The sequence below is a fragment of the Limanda limanda genome, chromosome 5 (genome assembly GCF_963576545.1).
Source record: "Limanda limanda chromosome 5, fLimLim1.1, whole genome shotgun sequence".
In the NCBI taxonomy this organism is placed as follows: domain Eukaryota; kingdom Metazoa; phylum Chordata; class Actinopteri; order Pleuronectiformes; family Pleuronectidae; genus Limanda; species Limanda limanda.
In genome coordinates this window covers 9,272,419-9,296,408 of record NC_083640.1, presented here as the reverse complement: position 1 = coordinate 9,296,408, position 23,990 = coordinate 9,272,419, and the positions used below count along the sequence as shown (strand labels likewise).

Below are 23,990 nucleotides of genomic sequence, written 5' to 3'. Positions count from 1 at the left end.
TAACCACGGACGCTTGAACTATACCCAACATTAAATATCTTCACACACTGATAGTGTGACTGAATGGCGTTTGAATGTGCTCTACTGAGTGTCATTCTAGTTTGAGGACGTGTTTAGACTCATGTCATGTCAGTGGTTCTGAATGTATTATAGAGGTGTTAAGAGAAGAATTGAAGGGTTTGATACTGATACCAGACATTTCTACATTGACGCTTTAGATTCCAATATTACCCGATTCAGTTTTATTTGTCGTATAGTACAGTACAAGGAAAGGTGTTGGACAAGAAGAAACCAGTCAACTCTGCAGTGCAATAGTTCAATAAAAATGTATATACAAGCAAGGTAAAAAGAGCTTACTATAAAAAATCCAAATACAATACAAAACTAAGACTATATACATTCAAATGTGCTCCAACTTTAACCTTATGCAGTGTGTGTGAAGAATAATCTGACACGGACATGTAAACACATTAACCCAAATGATGTCCTACTCAGAATAAGTAAAAATGTTATTAAGATATGTGGAGTTTTCCGACCTTAGTAACATTATATGTAGACTACCTAACCGCATTAAATAAGTCCTATTGGAGTTTTCACAGCATTTTGCAACATCGACATACGACAGTTACAAAGTTACAGAACATAAACAAGTAAGTCATTATCCAACTATGCTCTGTAACATGTAAACAGGAATATGAAAGGAATATTCTATTAGTAAACGTCATATTTGAAATATCTTATTTAGAATAAAGCCAATAGTCAGCATAGTGCTGTTCATGTAAACGTAGTTGATGGAAGTTACTACACTTCATCCCGAGGAGAAGAGGGAACTGTGCAGCAACATTCATGGTGAAATTCATCCAAAAGTGGGAACATTTAATCTTAAGCCAAAAATGAAGGGATCACCGAGTCCATTGAGATCCGTCCTCTGGGGATGATGATTGTCTGCACAACCTTTATAGTGATGAACCGGCCAACCAGCAATTGCTATTGTCATCCTAAGAGTCACGCATCAATAGAAATCACAAGGAGAGCACGATCACCCAGGTGTGGACTCATGGTCACAAGGGGGGGGGGACACTGTGTCTGTATGCAAAAAAATACAAAAAAATATTGTGTCCTTGTGAAACTCAATCCGTTTGTGTGTCTGTATTTTGTTCCAACATTTCAGGCAAACGCAGACAGATGCCCCCCCCACCACACACACACACAAACTGATACACACAGATGGGTTACATTTCGCCCGTCATAATAGAACCATCTCTGTGAAATGGCACCAAATGGTCCAGGGTATTGACCATTACAGTGCAGCCGAGATAAAGATGAGAAACGGCAGAGCAATCAAACAATGAGTTACGATTTATCAAGGGAACAGATCAACAATGATCCGAATGAGAGCAATGAGACAAGAGCCTTTTATCCCAGTTATTGTCAGCGCTGGCAGCAAACCATCGGCGCTTTGAGCTGCGCTAAAGCCCTTACATTCAATTATACCCACATCCATCAGAATTTTCTACCAGAGTATCACAAAGACCATCGTGAAAATGCTTGAGCCTGACAAGCAGGTCGACTCTTCTAAGTGAGTCATATGACACTGGAACTTCGTAACAGTCAAATAAAAATCCCGTCACTCATCTTCCTGTAATTAGATGTCAGGTAATGTAGGTTCTCAGCTACAGGTGAAGGAGATGGTTTCATCATTGTACAGACTAGAGAGGAGTTAGAGTAATCCTTAGCACAATGTTCACACAGTCTCTGAGCTCCACGGTTCTCTGAGGAGTGAATAGCAGTGAAATGAAAGAGGAACATAACCTCCAGTGAATCATCAGTGGTGCTTTAGCCTTGGATTGCTTTAAGGCCGTCTTCATGTAGGATTTAAAGCACACAATCGAAAGCCTTTGACAATTCACCAGGGACAATGTTAGAACGTTCCATATTATAATTAATATGGCTTACACCGCCGTAAAACATACATTGAGATTTCTGAACTGGCACCGGATGATTTCAGCCAAGGTAGTAGTATTAGAGTAAGAAGAGTGTGACATGCTAAAACAACGAAGTACACTGTGTGATGACAATATTCAGATTTCATACTGGCGCTGTGTTGACCTCTACAGACCCATCAAACGATCCCAAATGGCCAATTAAAAGTGTCAGACCAAAGAGATTCCCCGGAGAGCTGTGCACTGCCATATAAGCATCCCCTTAAATGATGCTTTGGTGTAATATCATCTGTGCAGAGAACTTATAGAGGAAATAAAATGTCATTATCTAATTGAGTACCCGGGCAGCTGACGGAGAGATGAGCACAAGCGCACAAACATGTACTGTATGCAGAGAAATATGTAAAGCATTGGAGGGACCAGTGGGCGAACCATGAAGGGTATATGTATGTTTATGTAAATACAACACAAATGCACTGATCTTATTCACTAGGTGCACGTTTAAATCTTTCCTAGTTTACGGTCTCTATAGCTTTAAGCAAAGCCGCACATCATTTAAACTATTTTGAGAATTGTTCCTTGTTCAAGCACATTGTGTTCTTCAAAAAAATTCTTAACAAATGTTCATATTTACTGTTAGTAGGGATGCACCGAATATTCGGCCACCGAATATATTCGGCCGAATATTGCAAAAAAGGCCACATTCGGCCACATTCGGTATCCGGTAAAATGAGTGAAAAACAAGGATGAATATTAGCGGCGCGTTTTAATGACGCAAGCAAACATCGTCTAGTGACGCGGTAAACGTAAACAAAGATGTCCGCGGTGTGGTCATGTTTTAAAGTGTCGGAGAGCGACACAAGAATTGCAGTTTGCAAGCAGTGTTTAGCCGAAATATCTAGAGGGGGGTCGTCCGCAAAGACCTTTGGCACTACTGCCTTAATTAACCACCTTAAAGCCAAACACCCCGAGCAGCATGCTCAGTTTGAGCGAGCGACGGCTGCAGTAGCATCAAAGAGGAAAGCTCCGAGCAGCACCCACACTCCGTCCCTGGCCGCGGTCTTTGAAAAGACAAAAAAGTTTGCAAAGGACAATGCCAAAGCTAACACAATCACGAAGAAGGTAATGGAGTTTATTGCTTTGGATGATCAACCGTTTAGTGTTGTGGAGGACATCGGCTTTCGGAGACTTGTGGAGCACATTGAGCCCCGTTACACGATACCGAGCAGGGGGGAGAGGGTGCAGTGAAAAAAAGAATCTGCACCACGGAGGCAGTACGTGTGCCCTCACTCTCTGACATGTTTGAAGAGATCCTCCAGGAAAACAACCCAGATGCCAGGAAGACAACGAGTGCCACTGCTCAACAGCTGGACTCTTACTTGTCAGAAGTCCCCATCCCCAGGAGTGACAATCCTCTAACATATTGGAGGACCAATCAAGGCCGCTTTCCTGACTTAGCACAGATGGCACGCAGGTAATAACAGTCAATAATTTTTACAGCACCTTTCAAAACATACTTACAAAGTGGTTTACAGTGGTAAAACAAAATGTATAATGTAATTAATGCAACAGAAAACAATATAGGAATACTACAATGCAAGTGCACAAGAGTAATGGTGATGTACAGTAACATTTAAAACAATAAGCTAAAAGTATGGGAAAGGATTGGTTTTCTTTTTCTCTTTATTACTATTTTTTTATTGCTTGATAACAATGAACTGAACCTACAATGTTGTTTCCATTCCAAGGTACCTGGCTGCTCCATGCACAAGCACTGATAGTGAGAGGCTGTTTAGTGCTGCATCACATGTCCTTGATGAGAAGAGGAACAGACTGACATGTGATAAAGCAGAGAAGCTTCTCTTCATAAAGAAGAACCTGCCACTGTTCCTGTAGGAGTAGGCTAAGTAGACCTATGGCTTGATACAGGCACAGTTGTTTTGTTTTAATGTTTTTGTCTGTAAAGCAATTTGGGTTGTCTTGTCTCAGATGTCAGTTTCTTTCTGATGACAAATCTTTTCTGGTCAGGGATATGTTATGCACCTGTAAGTGTTTGATGTTACAAGCACACTTGCTATTTACCTCAGCCATTACATTATTGTTTACATTATAGCCTACTGTTACTTAGTAGACTTGTGCCAACTTTTGCACTTTTTTGCACTACATGTCAGAAATGTTAAATAAACATTTACTTTCTTTGAAAATCATGTCTATGTATTTTATTTTTGCAAATTAAAAAAAAAAAAAAATGAAAAACTTAACAACCACATTCGGTATTCGGTATTCGGTATTCGGCCAAGCGTTTGATTATTATTCGGCTTCGGCTTCGGCCACAAATTCTCTATTCGGTGCATCCCTAATTGTTAGTATTGTTCGTATTGTCGGTTAATGACGGACTGACAGGACAGAGGCACTTAAGGGGCCCGTTATATTTCAGCTGGTGCCAGTGCCCCCCTGGCCCCACCCCTGGATCTGCCCTTGGAAGGGGCGTTGCATGACCTACACATTTGAATATGCATATACATCAGGCAATGCAAAACGTTATATATAATATAATGATGTCAAATTATCATAATATTTGTACCACACGACAAATGATTAATCTAGATAAATTGAAGATTGTGTTTCTAATGTTATTATTTGCAGAAGTAAATGCATTACTACACTATGAAGTCATTTTCTGGCTTCATACTGACATCTGTTATTTGCATATATTTCTTGAAAAATACTGGTACTGACAAGTATTTATAATGGGAAATGTCCCAGAAGAGGCAACAAAAACAAGTACACACACAGACAGACACACACACACACACACACAACCCATACCCTGTTTTCAGCTACAGCGGCACACAAGCTTAAATCACATAAAATGCACATTAGGACAGATACACATTTGTTTGTATTTAGCATATTAACCTGGGTGTTAATATAACAGCCTGATATATTACATCACATGACATGATATATTACCTTCCCCATACCTCTGTTGCCCTATCTTGCCTGAAATGAAAAACCAAATGTTTCCACAAACAGAGCCACACATATAATGTAATAGAGTTTAACCACACACTGTAATGGTGAAATCTCGTGTGGTGTGGATGAATGTGTTGTGCCATAAGTGATGCTCGGGGAAATGAGAGCTGTGGTCGTACTGCGGATGCAAATATGCAATTACATGAAGTGCGCAGATGAAATAGAAAGGAGACTACATCATAAATAAACATGTCAGTGCTTAGGGTTAAATGTGTAATTTATTCTATTTACGAGTCAATGAAAACTGTGGAGGTAATTAGAAACATTCTGATGCTCCGTACAAGTATATTTCATTATGAAACTCAGTGTTCGTGTGTCTGTAAACAAACTTTGGAAGGGATAGTGCATAAACTACGGTAATAGCTTTACATCCTGTGTGTTCACTGAATATCACCAGTGCAGTTAAACCATATGAGCCTTTAAAGCAGATCAGTGCACAAAGTCATACATTCACATTAGTTCTAACATCCTATGAGCACTATATGTTGACGTCTTTCAAACATTCAAACAGTTTTGGATATTTTCCTGCAGGGGCTGTATGTAAGAAGGGAAATTCCCGAGTCAGTTGCAGTGAACATATATCTCGGATGAAAAAGAGGTACTAACGCAAAAACCACAGACGAAGACGTGACTTCGAAAGGCGACGAGAATTAAACATTTTTGTTGTTCAGTGCTGAAGCTGTTGTCGAACAAAAGCCAAAGCAGAATTTATACGGATCTCCTGCTGTGTTCTTCAAAAGGGAAAGACAAACCCCATTGTGCAGACATTCTCCAGTGTTCATGTCTGACAAGGGCTTATGTTTTGAGTCTATCTAAACTCATGAGTTAACTTTCTGTCTTGAAATACACCCTCATTATTTTCAAGTGCAATGTGAGACGCTGATATTTGAAAATATAATCTATGTTTATGTTTTCAAGCTGAAAGTAAAAATTTCCTCAAAATTGTTTTGTCTTTGTGAAACTACACAACTGCGTCCCTGACAAACCAGAGAGGTCACTTCCGAGCTTTGTTGACAAACTTCCAGAGCGGTTTCCTGTTTTCAGCACATTGTTAGATACGAGTTTCCCAAGGACTGTGTGCACGGCAACGGCTCTGACCTCATTTTCATATGGGTCACTTCACACGTGCTCTTTGATGCAGCCAAGGAGACCATTTCATGTGGCACATCCAACCGAAAAACTGCCTCTGCTCTGTATCACCTCTCCACATCTGACGGGCGTAAATGTCGACACAAGGAGAAGGGAGTCGATGCTGCGTGTGCGACAAAAACAGATGAAAACACGAGAGTGCTTCACCCCTCGCGGGGTAAAAATAACTGCATTGCATTCGCTTTCACACACCGACGTGACAGGTGGGTTGTTTTGCTCGGCAACGATTTCAGTGGTTGTAGCAGTTCTCGGCGAGCTGTGTTTACCGGAGCACGACCTAATCACAATTGGTCAAAACCTCAGACTGATTCCACCATTTAAGCAGCTCGAGCACAGGGTGGCGACCGCATGCTGCTTCAATTACCTCTGTGAGGAGGTCCTGTGCAGCTACAACAAGCAAATCCAGTTCCCTTATTCTTCTTTTTGCAGCTTTCAGAATTGTCTTACACAACCTTACATCATTTAACCAGCATAGTCATGTGCCAGGCACTAATTGGGTAGCATTAATCAATAATAAACAGAAACGCTGGAGCTCACTAGACCCCAATTATGGATGCAACCGTTCTGCGGGATTAATTTGACACACTTATTCCTGCAGCCTTTCAAATTAAGCTGTAACAAGCTCAAATGAAACGACTTAAATCTATACAAGGCACAACACAATCTACCTTTTTAATGGATAACAAAGCCCGAATTAAAATAGTGATTTGACATTAGTGAGGAAGATGAAGAGGCACAAACAAATGCATCCACCCGATCACAAGATTGCTTGTGAGGATTAAAATGGAAGCAGCAATTCAAGATCCATCCGTCCATTATCTATACCACTTATCCCTTAAGGGTCGCAGGGTCTGGAGGCAATCCCAGCTGACATTTGGAGAGAGGCGGAGTACACCCTGGACAGGTGTCCGGCGAATTACAGAGACAAACAACCGTCACGCTCATGCACACGTATGGTGAATGTAGAGTCTCCATTCAAAGGTAGGGTTGGCAAGTTCTTTCACATTTATTGAAATCCTCTTCACGTCCAAATAGCAATCAATAGATAAAGTGGATGGGAAAAAACAGGAAAAAAGCTTGTGTATGTGAACCTTGCAGAACTGAAATAAAAACAACTGATTCAAGACCTGTCTGTCACATATAAACATTGATGTAGATGTTTCAAAGGATGTTTTCTTAATGGCTTTTTATATTCAATGACCAGAATTCAGTTGGACTGTTGCTCTGCTGATGCTCTATCTATCTCTAGATGTAGGTTGACATTAGCATCATGGTATTTCCCCCCACTTCCACTGGATTATTGCTTTAATTTCCAATGTAATGACATGATAGCATCAGTGTAACATGACATTTGCTGACTGTCAATTCACTGTTAACTCATCAGCTGCTGCGACGGTCCAATGGGGAAACATTGTGACAATTACATGTGTGCAAACAATCGAGTTGATTCCCTCGGCAGAGATGCTTAACCTTTCAGTTCCTTCAGACATGACTAATGTACGGTGTCTATGTATTAAGATAGACAGGAGAAACATGAACGGTAACTCAGCCTTTCTAATTAAGCAAAATATTATATCGGGATAGACAAATTTCTACTCAGTAATTTAAGATTACCAATTTACAAAAGTAATTTTCCTCCTCATGTATAGCTTTAGAGTTTCAGTGAACAAGGGGGATAAGAGGGTATTTTATATCTGAGAACTCATTTTAATGGTAAAACGATTTTCATTCAGCATATTTTCATTTATGTATTTATTTCAAAATGTAATTTGCACTGATACTCTTGTCTACACTGTGTTCTAGCTGCCAACGTCTGCTAAGCATGGATTAAAGAATTATGTTGTTTTGTAATGTTTTCTCCTTTTGCTTCATAACTTAATGCTTTCCCTCTCATTCGCTCAAGTGGTTTCTGGCACAAACAAAAGGAATAGAGACTTTTCAACACAAAGAAGTTTGCAGAGGCAACGAGACTAAATGAGGTGGCTGTCAGTCGTCCAAATGTGGTTGCTTTGCCCAGGATGACTGGGCAATCATTAGTGATGAGGGCTGAACACAGCTATTATGGTTAGAGAGCTGTTGTGGCTCAGTCCAACACCCTGACAACCAAAAGCCTGGATTGACTTCATTTGTTTTGTTAGAAACCAGGAGTCAGTGAGAAAATAAGTCTGTCACTGCAGGGGGAGGGTTTGTATGCTTTTAATCACTTGAAAATAAAAATAAAAACCGCCTCTGCATGGGAAGTCCAGAGGCACTATTTGCATTTGTATCCCCACAAAAGCAACTCCAATTCCACACTTGCATGTGAATGAGTTTGCAGAAATGGGCTTAAATTATTGAACAGACTTTGAAAAAAAGCATGATTGTGGGTTCCAGGCGGGACAGGTTCGAATGCTGCCAAGATCCCAGAGTGCCACCATTTTGGTTACACATTAGACCAAAAGTCTGGCAAGTGTAACTCAACGTTTTCATTGGTCGCACCGGTGCGCCTGACATTTAGCAGGACTGTATCTGTGTGCGTTATTGTTTTCCCGCCCCTTCTCTCCTCTCTGATTGGCTCTGTCTGACCCTGATATTCCTCGCTGAATGTAGGTGGGGGGAATAAAAATCAGGTGATTGTGTGTGAAACTATTCCAGTAATCCCTCTCAAGTAACACCTATACCTTAAAGAAGACATATTGTGTTCTCTTCTGTTTTTTCTTTTTTTCTGTTCAGGAGAAGAGAAGACATGTTCATCATATGTACGTATGAGATGGAGGAGGTCAGGCGATGTGATATAAAGAGCAACAAAGTCTGTCAGCAGGAGGTCGGAAACACAGGACTTTCAAATAGAGGATACGCTGTTTATTTCCAGAGTGAATGATTTTATACATGACAATCGAACACCTTTAACCAAGTGCTTATTAGAAAGCGTGGCTGGCCGAGTGGATGACAGTTCAAACAAAAGAGGAATGAAGATATTTCAACAAAGGCAGAACATTTTGAGAAGAGACTTGAGTTGATAAGTTGTGTTTCCAACATAGCCTCTTTTACATTGTCACAACCTTCTCCACTGTCGAAATGTTTTTGGTGTAGTTCAAAACTCTGCTCTCTAGTGGATGTATCCTTTAACCTCCTTTTTAGGTCAATGAAGGGGACACATGGAAGTATTTGGGCAGGGACGGTCATATCGTTAGAAAAGGATGTTTAATTCATGCGTGAAGGCAGAATAAATGAGCCTTAATGGTTAACGAATACACTAAGGTGCTGATTGAATGATGAATGATTGTTTAATTACACATTAAACACCGGAGACGAAATCAGTCGACCACCAACAGACAAGGAAAGCACAAAAAAAGCCAGATTCAGCACAACCTCACAACAAGGGAGTCTACAGGTGCCTCCACCACAGCGTGTGCCAGATAGCATCACAGCCAAATATAAGATCATTGAGCGTGCTACAGAGATTTTTGCGTTTTTTTTCTGGTCACTGAGTTTATATGTGATTGTCCAGCTCATTAAGACAGCAACACACTGGAGTTCTGTTGAAGACCGTGTGTGGGTGGTTTTTAACGCTTGACTGGAGCAGCTCAGCCTCTGGTCAAATGCTGAGATTATATCCAAGTCATTTATCAGCTTTGCACACACATAAACACACCACCTGCATTCCATGGTTTTTGAGCTAATACATCTCCCCGGGCATTTCCATCTTGCTACTGTCGTTGTTGCTGGTGCGTTACCCTGTAAAACTCATTATGGAGAGAGAGAGAAAAAAAATCAGAGGGAAGTATCTAGGTAAGACACGAAAGTGCCGGCACTCAAACAGCTAATTGTAATAACCTGACACAAATGAGTAATTTAGCTGCCTAAACATGAGCCCTGATATCGAGAAGGAGCACTTTAGAGGCAGGAATTGAGCTGGAGGCCATTACACACCAAGACACTGAGACAGAAAGAGACAATCCATCTTTTACTGGGATGGATTTAAATATTAAATGCTCCTGCTCACCGTCTGAGGATAGAATCTTTTATTGCCATCACAGAAGTTAACATAATATTGTGCATGCTGCATGTTTGGTTCCAGACTGCCCCGACCAACTCCTGACATCCATTATTTATTATGAAACCTCTTTCATTAATCATCAATGACATTCCAGTTAATTGTGTAATAACTGAAAAAAATGTTGTCCATGCAGCTCTCGCTTAACGGACAAAATTAGGTCATATTTAAACTTAAGCCTGATTACATTTCATGTTCTGGTTCCACATGGGAGACGCTGATAAATAAGACTTTGTTTTCTCCTGATGTTTTAAGTGATGGCTTCTGAACGAAACAGTGACACATTGAAGTGACATATTATTGAACAAATGTGTTCTATTAATGTGCACTGACATTTTACACTGGTGTAATACTCCGATTTACCAAGTAATGTGGCCTGTTTCTATTTGCAGTAATGAAGAAAGATGAGCTATAATCGCTCTTTTCACTTAAATATACACTGTGGAGCTTTCAATCTCAAATGGAGGCTTACAAAAAATACAGGGGTTTCCATCCAAATGGGCCACACACATTTTAACCTCTGTCACTGATCGATACGCGCATGCTAATTAAGAAGTTCGGAATTGGTTTGCCAGCATATACACTTGGAGGTGCTAATTCTTTTTCAAATCAGCTAAGCAGGGGAACCTTTTTGGGACATTTCATCATTTCCACTCTGGTTTTGTTGATTCACTATGAGCAGATCAGTGTATTATTCGTATGTCATGTCCTACAGCTATGCTCAAAACTCATATGCACATTATGAGCATTGCATGATGCTATAAGAACTTCTGCAATCTGTCCCAATGTTCTGCAAATGAATATAATTCATATTTAAGGCCAGAAATATGCTACTTTGGTCAGAGCCTCAATGCTTTGAGAAGGACCACAGTCATTATTAAACTCACAAACAAACACTGTATTCAGTAAATTCTTACCCTTGAATCAACATTATGAAATAATTTTTGATAATATTCTGATTTGGAATAAGGAAAAATTGTGCCTCTCTCATTCCCACTATGCAGTCAGACGAGTGAGTAGGGACGATATGTGAAAAGTGTGTAACTCAATGATAGTCAGCAGCTAAACCAGAATCAGGCCTAGCAAATGTAATTAAATAAAAACCAGCATGTACCTCCACTATTAACAGGGGTAACAAAATAATCAGGAATTCTCAACAGAGTATGGAGTGTTTGTAAAAGTGTCTGCACTTCTGGTAAAGGACAAATATCCACCATTCAGCCTTGTTTCTGTTCAGTGAAATGGACTCGGAACTCCAGTCAAGCGACTGATGGGCTTTATTTTCTGGACATGAAAATCACTTGACCGCTCGGACTCTTGAGCACAACAGAATTAATTGTAAGGCTGCTGTTCCTCAGCAAAGCATACAGTGTTTCTTTGTAGGATTTATAAAATGCATTTCGCTTTTTTCTGGCCATGAGCAATTTTGTAAATCCCAAGGTCTGACATTGACATAATAGGTTTATAATACTAGAACTGCACTCAGTAGAGCGTATATCTCCACAAAGACCAAAGAATCCTTCACATCTATGAGTATAATCAGCACCAAACTGTAACATGCAGTAAAAGTTTCTGATTTTTTCAATAAAATCTAAACAGATTCAGAAAATCTCCAATCTCACTTTAAGTGATTCAAATTAATGGAGCTGCACCAAAATATAAATGAGTCATCCCAGACCCATTACCCATCCCTCCACCGAGTCTGATGTTGATCAATTCAGTACTTTTAGTGTAATACTGTTCACAACCCAACAAACACACCCGTGACAACATTTAGGCAAATATCATACAATTTTCTTTTGTTTTAACTTTTAAATGAGGTAATACACAAAGCTAACTGGATGAGAATATAACTGTGACCAGAAAAATATTTAATATTCAGGACAGGAGATGAACCGAGGAGCAGAAAGATGAAAAGCTTTCCCAAACAAACACACTCAGGTCTTGACCCACTTTTTTCATTCATTTCAGGTAATAACTACTTAGAGCTACTGCACTGCTTCCTTCCAAAGGTGCTATTCAGCCACCTGGAAATAAAATTAGTGGCCCCTTTATCCACACCAATTTATTATTCTGGGAAGAACAAGGCGTATGACTCATTCGGCGAAGGAGGTTACATCATGGGAAGGGGCCGTATGAAACATTTAAGAGAGGGACACTTCCAACTGAGATGGAAACACAGACCAAATTTTGCACCTTCATAAAAAGCTGAAAGATATCAAATTAATCTGTGTAATAATTTTCCTTTATTCCAGTCTGCTTTGCATTTTTTTTCTGGTTCTTACGTGAGAAACCTGCCGGCACTGACACACGAGACAAATGAGAGTGTACTCGTCACCTAAAGGTTAAAGGTGAAGACGGAATCAGGAAGCGGATCAGAGCCGGGGAAACAATACGCTCTACTATTCATCTTGCCATGCTTATGCAGTGTATACTAATGGGATTCTTGCAGGTTGCATTCTGCTCTACCCCATTTCCCCGATGGGAGTGCTTCCTCCCTGCAGCAGAGTCAGGCTGTGCTAATTCTGGAGAGATCCAGGTCTGGGGCCCAAGCCTTTGCCAAGCTCCTCAGGTGGGAGGGGCCTGCACAATTTGAGGCTGACAGAAAGATGAACCCCTGCAAGGCGGAAAAAAAAAAGACACAGCATCTTGAACGCAAGGGGTTACATGCTCAGAGAATTGAGCAATTGTTTTCCTCATTTCCTCCGGCTTGTAAAGCTGATCCACTATCAACGACAGACTGTTACGCCACGAGCATGACAATGAGCCTGCTTTCTCTGGGCCTTTTGACATTTCTTGCCATGTAATAGCAAGCAAAAACCTATTAAGCCGGTAATCAAATGATGTATCCGCAGGGAGAAAAACATTCTGCAGCCACAGATGGTCTTTATCGTGATTGAAAGTTTCTAGTTTATAGGTGCTTACCTGGGCTTTCATATACTTTATTTCTTCTGGGACAAAGAGACCACCGCATTTAATTTTCTGAATAGCTTATCTGCAAAATGGCACGACAAAACAAAGAGATTTATACAAAACTAAACACACAGTAAAACCAAATTAGCAAAAGGAAAACAACAGAATCCACTCAATGAATTTGGATCCAGTAGTTTTTGGGCACGAAGACGGTTTTAAAATCAGGTCTGAGTTGGACAGTAGGTGTTGATAGGTCTGACAAATTATCATGTGGGTGACATCAGCACCCTGCTCTGACTCATCCACGCCCCCGGGGGCAGTCTGGAGACAGACAGCTGTGGGGTGAGAGCGAGGTCATCACACTCACATCAAACCAAGTTACATCATCGGAACCTGAAAACCTTTTCTTTATTAACTATTTAGGATACAGCAAGATAAAGTATATCATGTACAGAGGTAACTGTTAAGAAAAAAAGAAAGACGACAGGCCAATTTTCCTTTTTTTTATGTGTGTGTGCTCCTGGGGTTTCTTGAAAGCAGATTCAATTTTACCAAACACTACAATTTGGTGGGCGCCTGGGTGGCAGAGAGGAAAACCACTTGGCCGTCATCGCAGCAGCCCTGGTGAGCAAGACTTTAAAGTCTGAAGAGAAGGGAAACATACTACAGACATCAACAGTATTGAGTTAACAGACTGAAAACAGCAGCACAACTCCGAGTCTAAATTCCACCACTTATATCGCTGGCATCATTTACATGTTGTGCCTGAGCTCTGTTACTCACTGACAATTCAACAGACGCAGAAGCAAGAAATGGTGATGTGACCTGAGTGGGACAGTGTGTGTTGACTGTTGATGTGTCCAGTGAGTTCGGAAGATGAAAGAAGGTAATTTATTAGGTGGATAACAAAACAGTAAATGTACGTTGCATATTACTGAATACTATCACTTGGGAATGGGATACAAAACACTAATCAGTAAGACATGACATAACCCTCTTAGCAGAATATCTTAGCAAATCTCAGAAAAGTAGTTTGGTACATACCAACAGTGTGTATGTGTGTGTGTGCGTGTGTGTGTGTGCGTGTGTGTGTGTGTGTGTGTGTGTGTGTGTGTGTGTGTGTGTGTGTGTGTGTGTGTGTGTCCAAGGAACTACTCATGTTGTAGGGACCCTCATTTATTTACACAGTCACATTATGAGGACTAAAGGAACATAAATCCACTAATTTTAATGTGAAGACAAGTTTTAAGGTTTGGTTTAAGATTAGGTTAAGGTTAAGTTTAGGTTAAAGTAAGGTTATGGTTATGATTAGGTTAAATTAAGGCTTGGTTTTGGTTAAGGTTATATTTAGGTTGAGGTAAGGTTTAGATTTGGGATAGGGTCAAGGTTAGGCTTGGGTTTGGGTTAGGGTACTATATGTTAAGATTAGGTTTAGGTAACATTTAGGTTGAGGTTAAAGTTGAGGCTAAGTTTAGGATGAAGACGTAGCGCCCCAAGGTTACGGTTAAGGTTAGGTATAGTTTAGTTAGACGTTAAGTAAGTAGTAAATATGGTTACGGTTAGTCTCAGGGAAATCAATGTAATAACTTCTGAAGTCATGAAAACTTGACTGTGTGTTTGTGTGTGTGTGTGCGTGCGTGCATACATGCGTGTGTATGTATTTGTGTGTGGGTGTGTGTGTGTGTGTGTGTGTGTGGTCACTTTCCCTCCACCGTGGTCCAAGCACATGCGCGGCGCTGCTTGGCCACAACGGCACTCCAAAAGGAAAAATGACAGAATTTAACTGCTCCCGCTCATTTCACAGATTTTTCCAGACAAATAATTTCAGGTTTGTGCCCACTAGCGCCAACCCTCTGTCCGTCCCGCTCTCTCTGGCCTATAATTACATGCCATTCATTTGATTTGTTCATTAGTCCAAGCCTCGGCTGGGTAGAAGCAAAGCGGAACCCTCTTATTAGTGGTTCATGACTGTACTCTCTCCATGGCGAGTGCTGGCGCTCTGGTGGAAAACAGCAGCGGAGCAGTGGGAAGAGGGGGGGGAAGTGGTGGGAAGACCTTATTTTAACCCAGAGCACACAAGAGAGACAGTGGGGAATGCATACTGTCATAATAAGAGTATATCTATAAAACCTCTTACATCAAAACTCTGCTGTGGTCTTCAAAACGGTCAACAAACTCATGATTATCACAAACTGAGATTAAAGATAAAATAAATTGAAGGCATACACCAGCTTTATGAGAAGAAGAACTATTTTCCATTTTATACAATCTGGTGTTTTCCAGACTAATCTAATCAGAGCAGTTTTAATCCACCAAATATAAAGTCACATTTCCATGCACTACATCTGCTTCCAGACTATTGCATATTCTAGGATGCTGTATGTCCCCAAAGATTATGGGTTTACTTTCAAAAACTTTAAATTCTCTCATTTATGCAGGTCATTTCCTCGCCTTTTTTTTTAGGGCAAAATACTTTTTTTGCAATGAATATTTTTCAGTTTTTTTATGCATGGAACTCCTCCTACGTCAGCCTCACTGAATGTAAAGTGTCAGTAATTACATCTGACAAGCAGGAACTTCTGAAGGTTGTGCATAGATAAGGAGATGAGCTTCCTGTGCCCCATCTTTCCTCTGGATCCCAATAATTCCAAACCACAAAGGCAAAAACGGATACATCTGATTTGAGATTTCTACCTGGTGAGCAACTTTCTCTGCACAATATCTTAATGAGCCTGGGCTGTCTGATGGGGGGGGGCTTGTGACTAACTATAAGCATTCATATTTTATGACTGTCTTCTTAACCACAGGCAGGTATATATGCAGGTTGATGTCAAATTAAATCAAACCAGATCGTGCTATAATCATACATATGCATATATATTTTAAATATGAATTAATGCATAGTATGACCCAGATATAAATATAGAGTTCAGAATGTTCTATTTCAGAATTAAATAAGTATGATATTTCATTAGTAGATTTAAATTTGCTCAAGCTCTCTGAGGAAATATAATGCAGCCGTCAGTGCTGTTAATGTACAGATTAAATTATTGCTGCTGAAATCTGTAACAGCTCAAAACTGAGAGGAATGAAAATGAACTTGAGCCCTGCTAAGTGAGTCTGCAGCTAGCCACAGTGGGCCCTTCAACCTAACAGCAACATGCTAACAGTGCTAAGATTCAGATGTTTAGCATGTTCACAGCTTCACAATAAGAACGAATCATCTGCTAAATTTGACAAATGAAAAATTCTGACTTGATGATTGCTGAGATGAAAAGTCAAAGGATCCTAGAGGACCGTGAATGTTGACTAAAAACCGTAAAAAAATCAACAGTGGTGTTAGAGGAAAAGTCAAAGGATCTCCATGGTCAGTAGGATTCATCCTCTGAAGACATAGACTGTAGATAAAGATGCACAACATTTTCTCCTCAAAAGTGAAGCCAAAGCGTCTTGATCATCATCAGGTGGCCGGCTGCAGTTTAGGTAATGAACCCCGCCTTCTCTAAATAAAAAAGTAAGGATACACGTCAAATAAATCTTTCTCAAATAACCTTTCTCTCATTTTAGGTAGTTCTAATCACACTGATGTACATTTAAGTCTTATTTTTACACTAAGATTGGTTTTAATTATTTGATGCTGTAAAAACTGGGTACAACGTTCTGATTGTCAGATGACACTGACTCTAGATCGGCTGAGAATGTGTATCGCAACGACTTCACTACCGCAGCCTCAACCTCAGATCACTATTCCCTGTGGACTCTGGCTTCATATGAGCAAAATGGCAGTGTTTGAATCGTGTGGTCCCTCTTTATATACAGTCAGTGATGCATGTCAGAGATTTCAGTCTGGTGGACAGACTGGGATTACCACCCATAGAGAATGGTTGACACCTTTAGAAGTGGAAAACTGATTCAGAGAAAATTATGACAAAAAGACAAACATACATAACAGTAATACAAATGAAAGTATAGCTCAGTGTTCTCATAATGCGTCAAAACAAACAAGCCACCTAATAAATCCTTCTGCTCTGCCATCTCAAATACACCGATACTTAAGCCTATTTTCTGCAGCCTCACTGTGAAGTTCTCATTATTCAGCATGAGTCAGAATAACAGCACAGGTCATCAAAGAGGAACGAGATAAATATTTCAGATGGTGCAATTGAAAGCAACAAGAAAGGTACAAGAGCTGTAATCACTCCTCCACACGAGATCAAAGGACTGGTTTCTTTATTCTTTTAACACACCGAGATCAGATGAGAGCCAGTTTAATGCACTCTCACACCGACAGGGGAGCATTACAACCCAGTGGTTTTCACCCACATGAAAAGCAGAGCGCTACCGAGAGTGGCGAAGGATGAGGTCTTCAAATCACAAAAGCAATTCCTCTCGGTCTGTTCCGCGCACGGCGGCAGCGACAGCCGGTGTCATCGCCCCGGCTCTGCGGAAAAGAAAAAAAAGCTTTACGCCTCTTCAAGGTGTCAGCATCCACTCGCTCACACAATGACTGGAGAGGCTGCTGCTGTAATTAAAGTCCCCTTTCAGCACTCCACACACAGTGACCTTTTCCAAACCAAACACTCATTGTCTCAGTTAAAACCAAGGCCCCTCCGCTGGGATGTAAAAGGACATTTTTACGTTTGTGACAGAGAAGAAGGTATACGAGCGAAATCCTGCAACTGGAAAAAATAAAGACCCATCGGAGAAACTAAGCCTGATAGGGTTGTTTTTTTACCCATCATTATGAATAGGCGTCAGCGTCAACTTTGGCAATTAACTCTTGAGGAGATGGAATACCCTTGATAGGCACCATCATAACCTATAATCAGAAGATATGTAAATGATGGAGATGTTTCCCCTGACACTGCAGTGCCAGTTGTCTTGTGGCTCCCTGGGAACTCTGCTGTCAGCGCTCAGGCAGGAGAATGGGAGTGATAGCAGAAAAGACCGTTTGTTTAACATGTCACCGGCACAGCCGTGCAGAGAGCGAGGGAGCAGATGGAGGGAGCAGAATAGACAGGGACACAATCAGAAACGGGTTTAGTCCCCTCAGTCACTCGGATACACCTAAACAGCACAAACGCTCACTGCAAATAGATGCTGGCAGTAGATCTCACAGACGTGGGCCTTCAAAAAGACGTTTAACAATTTGCTTCAGAATCCCTTCTTTTGTACTTTCAGGCCCATAAAAGATTATACACCCCATTTTCCCCCACACTGGCTCATAAAGACAACGCACGACCAGACACACACAAGTGTGGCCCCGTGTCTATGAAACGACAACCTATTTTGTTCTCATTTAAGCTTTTTATATTCAGTAAGAGGGTGGGGTACAAAGGGGCATTAAGCTGTCTCGGGTCATTAATCCACACGTTTTCTTTCTTCTTTCACAGTGTGTTTTCTGGCAGGGGAAAGCTGACAGATCAGACAGGGGCTTCCTTCACAGGCTGCGTGGCTGCGGGCTTCAGGAGGGTGGGCTGCTCGCTGGTGCTTGGGGCAGCGAAAAAAAGCGTTGCCTGTCACCGTTTGACGGGCCGGTCCAGAAGTGCAGTCATACTCTGGAGGTATGATTGATGATTTTGTGTACGAGCACTGGATCTGGATGCCAGCACACTGCCTGTGATTTAATCCCTGGTCCTTCATTAAACATCCAGGCTCAGCAGATGGACTCTACAACGCTGAAGTCTTTCCCTGCGGCCAAGGCGTTGAGTGTCAAGAACCCAACCCTAATCAGGTCTTAGAGGAAGCACTAACTGAATATAGGAATTATGATGTATCCAGTGTATAAAGAAAGAATGAAACTACAATTTCAGATTTCTTATCTTGACATATTAGAGGAATCTGTTGTGATTTCGAACTCCAACTGTGCATTTATCAAGCAGAAACACACTTCCCACTATATTCTGCATGATGCTCAAGCACATTTTTGCCATGAAGATGAAAGCCAGCCATGATGAATATTAACATTTCCCGGAATGCACTCAATGTAAAAAAATTAAAAATGAACTGGAAACTGAATTGCTTAAATGCATTTGTGTCCTGTGCACTCCCAACACTCTAATAGAGCTTCTTCTATGACAAGACTGACCCCTAGAGGTGATTCAAGTGACTTAAAACATGAGCATGCAGTCCTCTGTGTCAACTATAAAATTGTCAATTCCACAGACATATTATTCCCTTTGTCTCGTATTACTTGGTAAAAAACAAGGCTCAGGCTATACACCAACACTGAGTCTTCTTCAAGCACAAGCTTTAGCATGAGAGTCAAAGCTGTCAGCCACTAAATCCTGGAATAAGCAGAGCTACACTGTCTAGATTAAGCCAACCATCCCCCAAGTCAGACCACAGAGAGTTCATTGTGCTTGGATAGCATTTAAAGAAAAGAAAGGAGAATGATTTTGGCCGTGATTTACAGCTGTAGTTTGGCTATGTCGGCCTCAAAAGTTTATGAAATCTCTCCCGAATTAACAAGACGTACCACTTAAGATGCTGCAGAGTGAGAAGCGATGACATGAAGTGCAGGCTATTGTTTTCCACTGGAAATCAAAAGACAGAGAAAAGGCACTGTTCTGAAATACATGTAGAAATAACATCAAGACAGCGAGTTTCATAACAACAGAAATATGAAGAACTACAGAGAACAATAAGTGATGACAGGATGAATTTGGTGGCAGATATTTGACTTTATCTTTCATGTCCTTTTACCATTGAAAATCCAATATTTTATGGGGAAAATGCAAAAAGAAGACAAGGTCGTCTGCGTAATAACAAGTAACAGTGTTGGTTCTCAATGCAAAGATGCATGAGAGAAGTAAACCTACCTGAGCACCAAAGGTACAAGACCTCAGATCAAAGAGAGGTGGCCACTGATGCATCATGGGTGGCGACAAATCATCGTCAATACCACTCTACCACATTATCATCAATCTCTCTCTGAGAAGACAAAAGTATCGCTCCATGCTAAATCATGGGATCAATGCGTTTCTATCACTGTGAGGAATTGGTCTCCGAGTGGTCTCTGTGGCTGAGTAATGTGAAATCTATCCCAGGTTAGTCCACACGGCCTGGACAAGCTCAAAGACAAGACCCCAGAAAATTGTATTGATCGGCGACCACGAGAATTAAAACCCAGGACTGAGAATGTGACGAGAATCTGAAACACAAAAATGTCACTTCAGAAAGCAACACAACATTCAAGTATGTTTGTGAATGTGATTTCTCACATCTTAATTATAGCAAGTCCCCATGTCAATCATGCAACTAATAGCCTGGTTGACACATCACGATTTTCGGCTCAATTTGTCAGTCGACGGCAAGTTTTACAAGTTGCCAACAAACGCCCCCATTGGCAATTGATCGACAGTCGCCAATCATTATGTGAGAGCTCTTCAAAGACTACAGAGGCTTGCCAACGGGTCCCTGACGCTTCACAGGCTCAATCAGATTTCCAACCTGCTGAAAATCTAGTCATAGTCGGCTACAGCTCCAACCAACTTCAGGCTCGGGTCTGCACTCTTAACAAATGCGTTGTCCAATGAAGTTGTTCACCTCCTCCTGCTTGATACGTCATTCTGTGAGAAGGACGCGGAGGATCAGTCAGACTCAGCGTGTCTCTTCTCGTGTGTGTTTTCATGGTCATGTAGTTTGAGCTCACAACAACTGCAAGACTCCCGATCATAAGAAAGGAAGTCGTGTAGTGTGAACTAAGCAGTGTTCCACAGTATGACCTCAGGCTATTTGGTGCACTAAAGATAATTCAATCATTTCTGTCTTATATATGCAGCATGAAAAGATCAGACCGAGGCTGCATTGTTGCAACATATTATCTTTAGTTTCTGTGTACGCATAGTTGTTGTTAAGCCTTAGACACACACTTACCTTGGGCCACTTGGGATTAAGCTCACAAGCCTTTTCAGCATCCTCCAGAGCCACTTGATGTCGTCCCATTTTGAGAAGTGCTGCCGAACGGTTACTATACAGGATGCAGTTCTGTGGGTCGGCTCTCAGGGCCTCACTGTACAAATGAACGGCCGCCTCAAAGTCACCGCGCTGACACGCCTCATTGCTCTGCTGCACTTTCTCCATGAACTCTGCTTTGCTGAGACCAGACCCGGCCACGTCGTCCCCACCAAAACACCGGATCGGTCTGCCCGCTGCCCGAGAGCTGAAGATTGAAAACTGGAGAAAGGAGACAAAGAAGAGTGACAATGTCTTCACAATGTTTAGAGATCATGCAACTGAGATGTGAAGGAATATCATAATAAATGCAAAGGCGGTTTCTGAAACTGTGTTAGAAACTGTGTATACGATATATAAATGTACATGCGTGCGTGTGTATGTGAGGTACAACGTGAAAGTTGAGTTCAATAAACATTTTTGTACAACAAAAATACTGACATTTGAAGCAGGTAAAGCATGGTGGTACTTAATAATATTAGTAATGTACAAATTAATTTAGTTTTGCCAGACTTAGGATCCTGGTACTGTGTGTGCCGGCTCAGTGAAACTAATCTAATAGAGCCATTGGTATTTAGTCAATACCAATGTCTGCTGTCCAAGAAGTACAGTGGCACTCTGTGAAGTGAATACCTCCACCAAGGAGGCTTAATTCAATTAAGCTGCATCTAAATTCATAGACTCAACAGTTCCCTAAATATACCAGTTTTTTTCCATCAAGATTCATAAATTATATCTCTGGGAAATGTATGAAAATATGGAGGGGGAAAAAAACGATCTCGTAATGTTAACAAAGTTTATTATAGGTTTATTCTTGGCCAATGTTCAATTCTTACACTAAGTTCTGTGGAAATCCATTCAGTAATCTTTTATATAATCCTGCAGATGGACTTTGCGATTAATCATAAAAAACTAAATGAACATGTATCTTTTTGGGTATATTCTGTCAGAACTAGATTAAAGAAGGTTTCCAAAATAAACCCTTTCTCTCTCTTTTTGGGGTATAACACTAGGATTGTTGCGTATCCATTTAACATGGACGCTTTGCTGAGTATTAGCGAATCGTGAAATTCATCTCGGGTTGCAATGTTTTTTGGGCCGGCTTCCATTATACCTCTTTCTCACCACACCTCCTCCTCAGACTGAATTCTGGGAGAGGGCAGGCTGGGTAATTACTTCCAGAGGCCCAGGGAGTTGCAGCAGCAGCAACAGCAACAGCAGCAGCAGACATGAGCGTTGTGGGTATAAAGTAGATCCAACAAGTTTACACTGCCATACCGAGCTGCTTCTTTCTCGCCACCTTTATCTACTTCTTCTCTTTGAGATCATCATTTATTATGGTTTTTCCAGGACAACACAATAAAAGATTAAAGGGGACTGACTTCCTGCTTTTCTTTGGCTGGACTTTTTAAGCGTCCACTGTTTCATATTGTGCAGCATATCCCCGATTCAACGCCCACAGATTAGCGAAAGAATAACAAAGCTGCAGAAATCACCTACAGTACGTGCCATGAGAGGTTATCCCATCCCCTCAGGAAACAGACAAGAAGACTGAGCGAGTGAAGCCAAAACCACAACTGACAGCACTGTCATGCAGACTGACATTAAAGTCTTGATCTCAAAGAAATGTCAAGAAAAGCATCCATTATAGATCAGTGCATCCAAGGCCCAGAGAGCTGGTAGGTTCACCCTTCAAGCAGACGCTGGTTTCAGATGGTTGGCAGAACTCGGAGGGGGGGGGGACTAATCAAGAGGGTCTGATCTGTGTTGTCTCATCTGCTTCAAAACACTGGGGGCTGCCTGCAGTATGCGGGTAGAGGTGGGGCAGGAAGGGTGGAGAGAGGGAGATAATGAGGGCCTTACACCAACACAGAGGACAGGACAACCCTACCAACCTCATCATAAGGAGAGAGAGAGATGAAATCAACTTTCCAGAGGCAAAGATACTGTGGATTGCACTTCAGATCCTCTGTCATCCAAGTCATGGTTTCTTAAAGACTTGTACGAGTGTGAATAGGGCTTGCAACCGTTTCATCTCTCATCCGAAAGGCTTGATCCGTTCTAAGTCCTCTCATACTCCCACATTAGTCTAAGGGAATTCTTTCCAAATTGTGTAGCTAGCAACACATCTGTGAAAGTTCTCAGTCATCTAGGTTGTGGTGTCTTCAGCAAGCTTGCATTAGCAACTGGACTTGCTTGTGTTTCTTGAAAACACATTCAAGTGACCAAAAGGCTTCTTCCGATCTTAGAAAAGTCCTCTTATATGCTCCTCGTATTAGTCCAAGGGAATTCGTTCCAGAGTGTGTAGCAACATATCGGTGAAAGTTCTCAGTCATCCAGCTTGTGGCATCTTCGGGGGTTGTACAGCTGCACAGAGGCAACTGGACTCGCTCTGGTTTCTTGAGGATAATTCGCCTCTTGTCCAATAGTTGTGAAGACGACCTTTTTCTAGAACTGAGGAAACCTTTTGGATGAGACGTGAAACTTCTCAGAGAAACAACATGCAACTCCTGAGGATCTAGACTGCACTTATTCCAGGTCTTGTGGGAGTTATGTGGATTTACTGCACACAAACTTACTGCCACTGTGAGAATCCGTGGCAGCTCAAGCTTCTCTGCTCCTGCAACAACTGAATACAGGTTGATGTGAGTTTGCAGACTGACATTAAGTATCAGTTAGATTTGTGTTTAACAGAAGAGCCCTCACACACACACACAAACACACACACACACACAGAGAGAGCAGCACAGGGCAGTTTGCATGACTGGAAAATCGATAGAGCTCCTTTATTTTTTACGAGCTTTTCGCAGGAATGGTCATTTCGGTATTTCCTGTCAAGGAAAAGTTTTCTTCAGCAGGCAACAACGTGCCAAACGACTACAAACATGGCAGCTGGCGGAGCAGCGGGTTGTTTTCAGTGTATTTACCTTTCCTCTGAGAGTCGCTGGCTTCTCCAT

General features: G+C 41.3%; 1 protein-coding gene across 1 annotated transcript in view; it reads right to left on the bottom strand.

The window, feature by feature from the left end:
• Window positions 1-23,990, bottom strand: part of LOC133001247 (tetratricopeptide repeat protein 28-like) — a 188,466-nt gene extending 164,476 nt beyond the window's left edge. The window contains exons 1-2 of the mRNA XM_061070773.1: window positions 23,961-23,990; window positions 20,956-21,255 (exon numbers count right to left, since the gene is read on the bottom strand). Coding sequence (XP_060926756.1) covers window positions 20,956-21,255; window positions 23,961-23,990 — 330 coding nt within the window. The remainder of the gene's footprint in view (window positions 1-20,955; window positions 21,256-23,960) is intronic.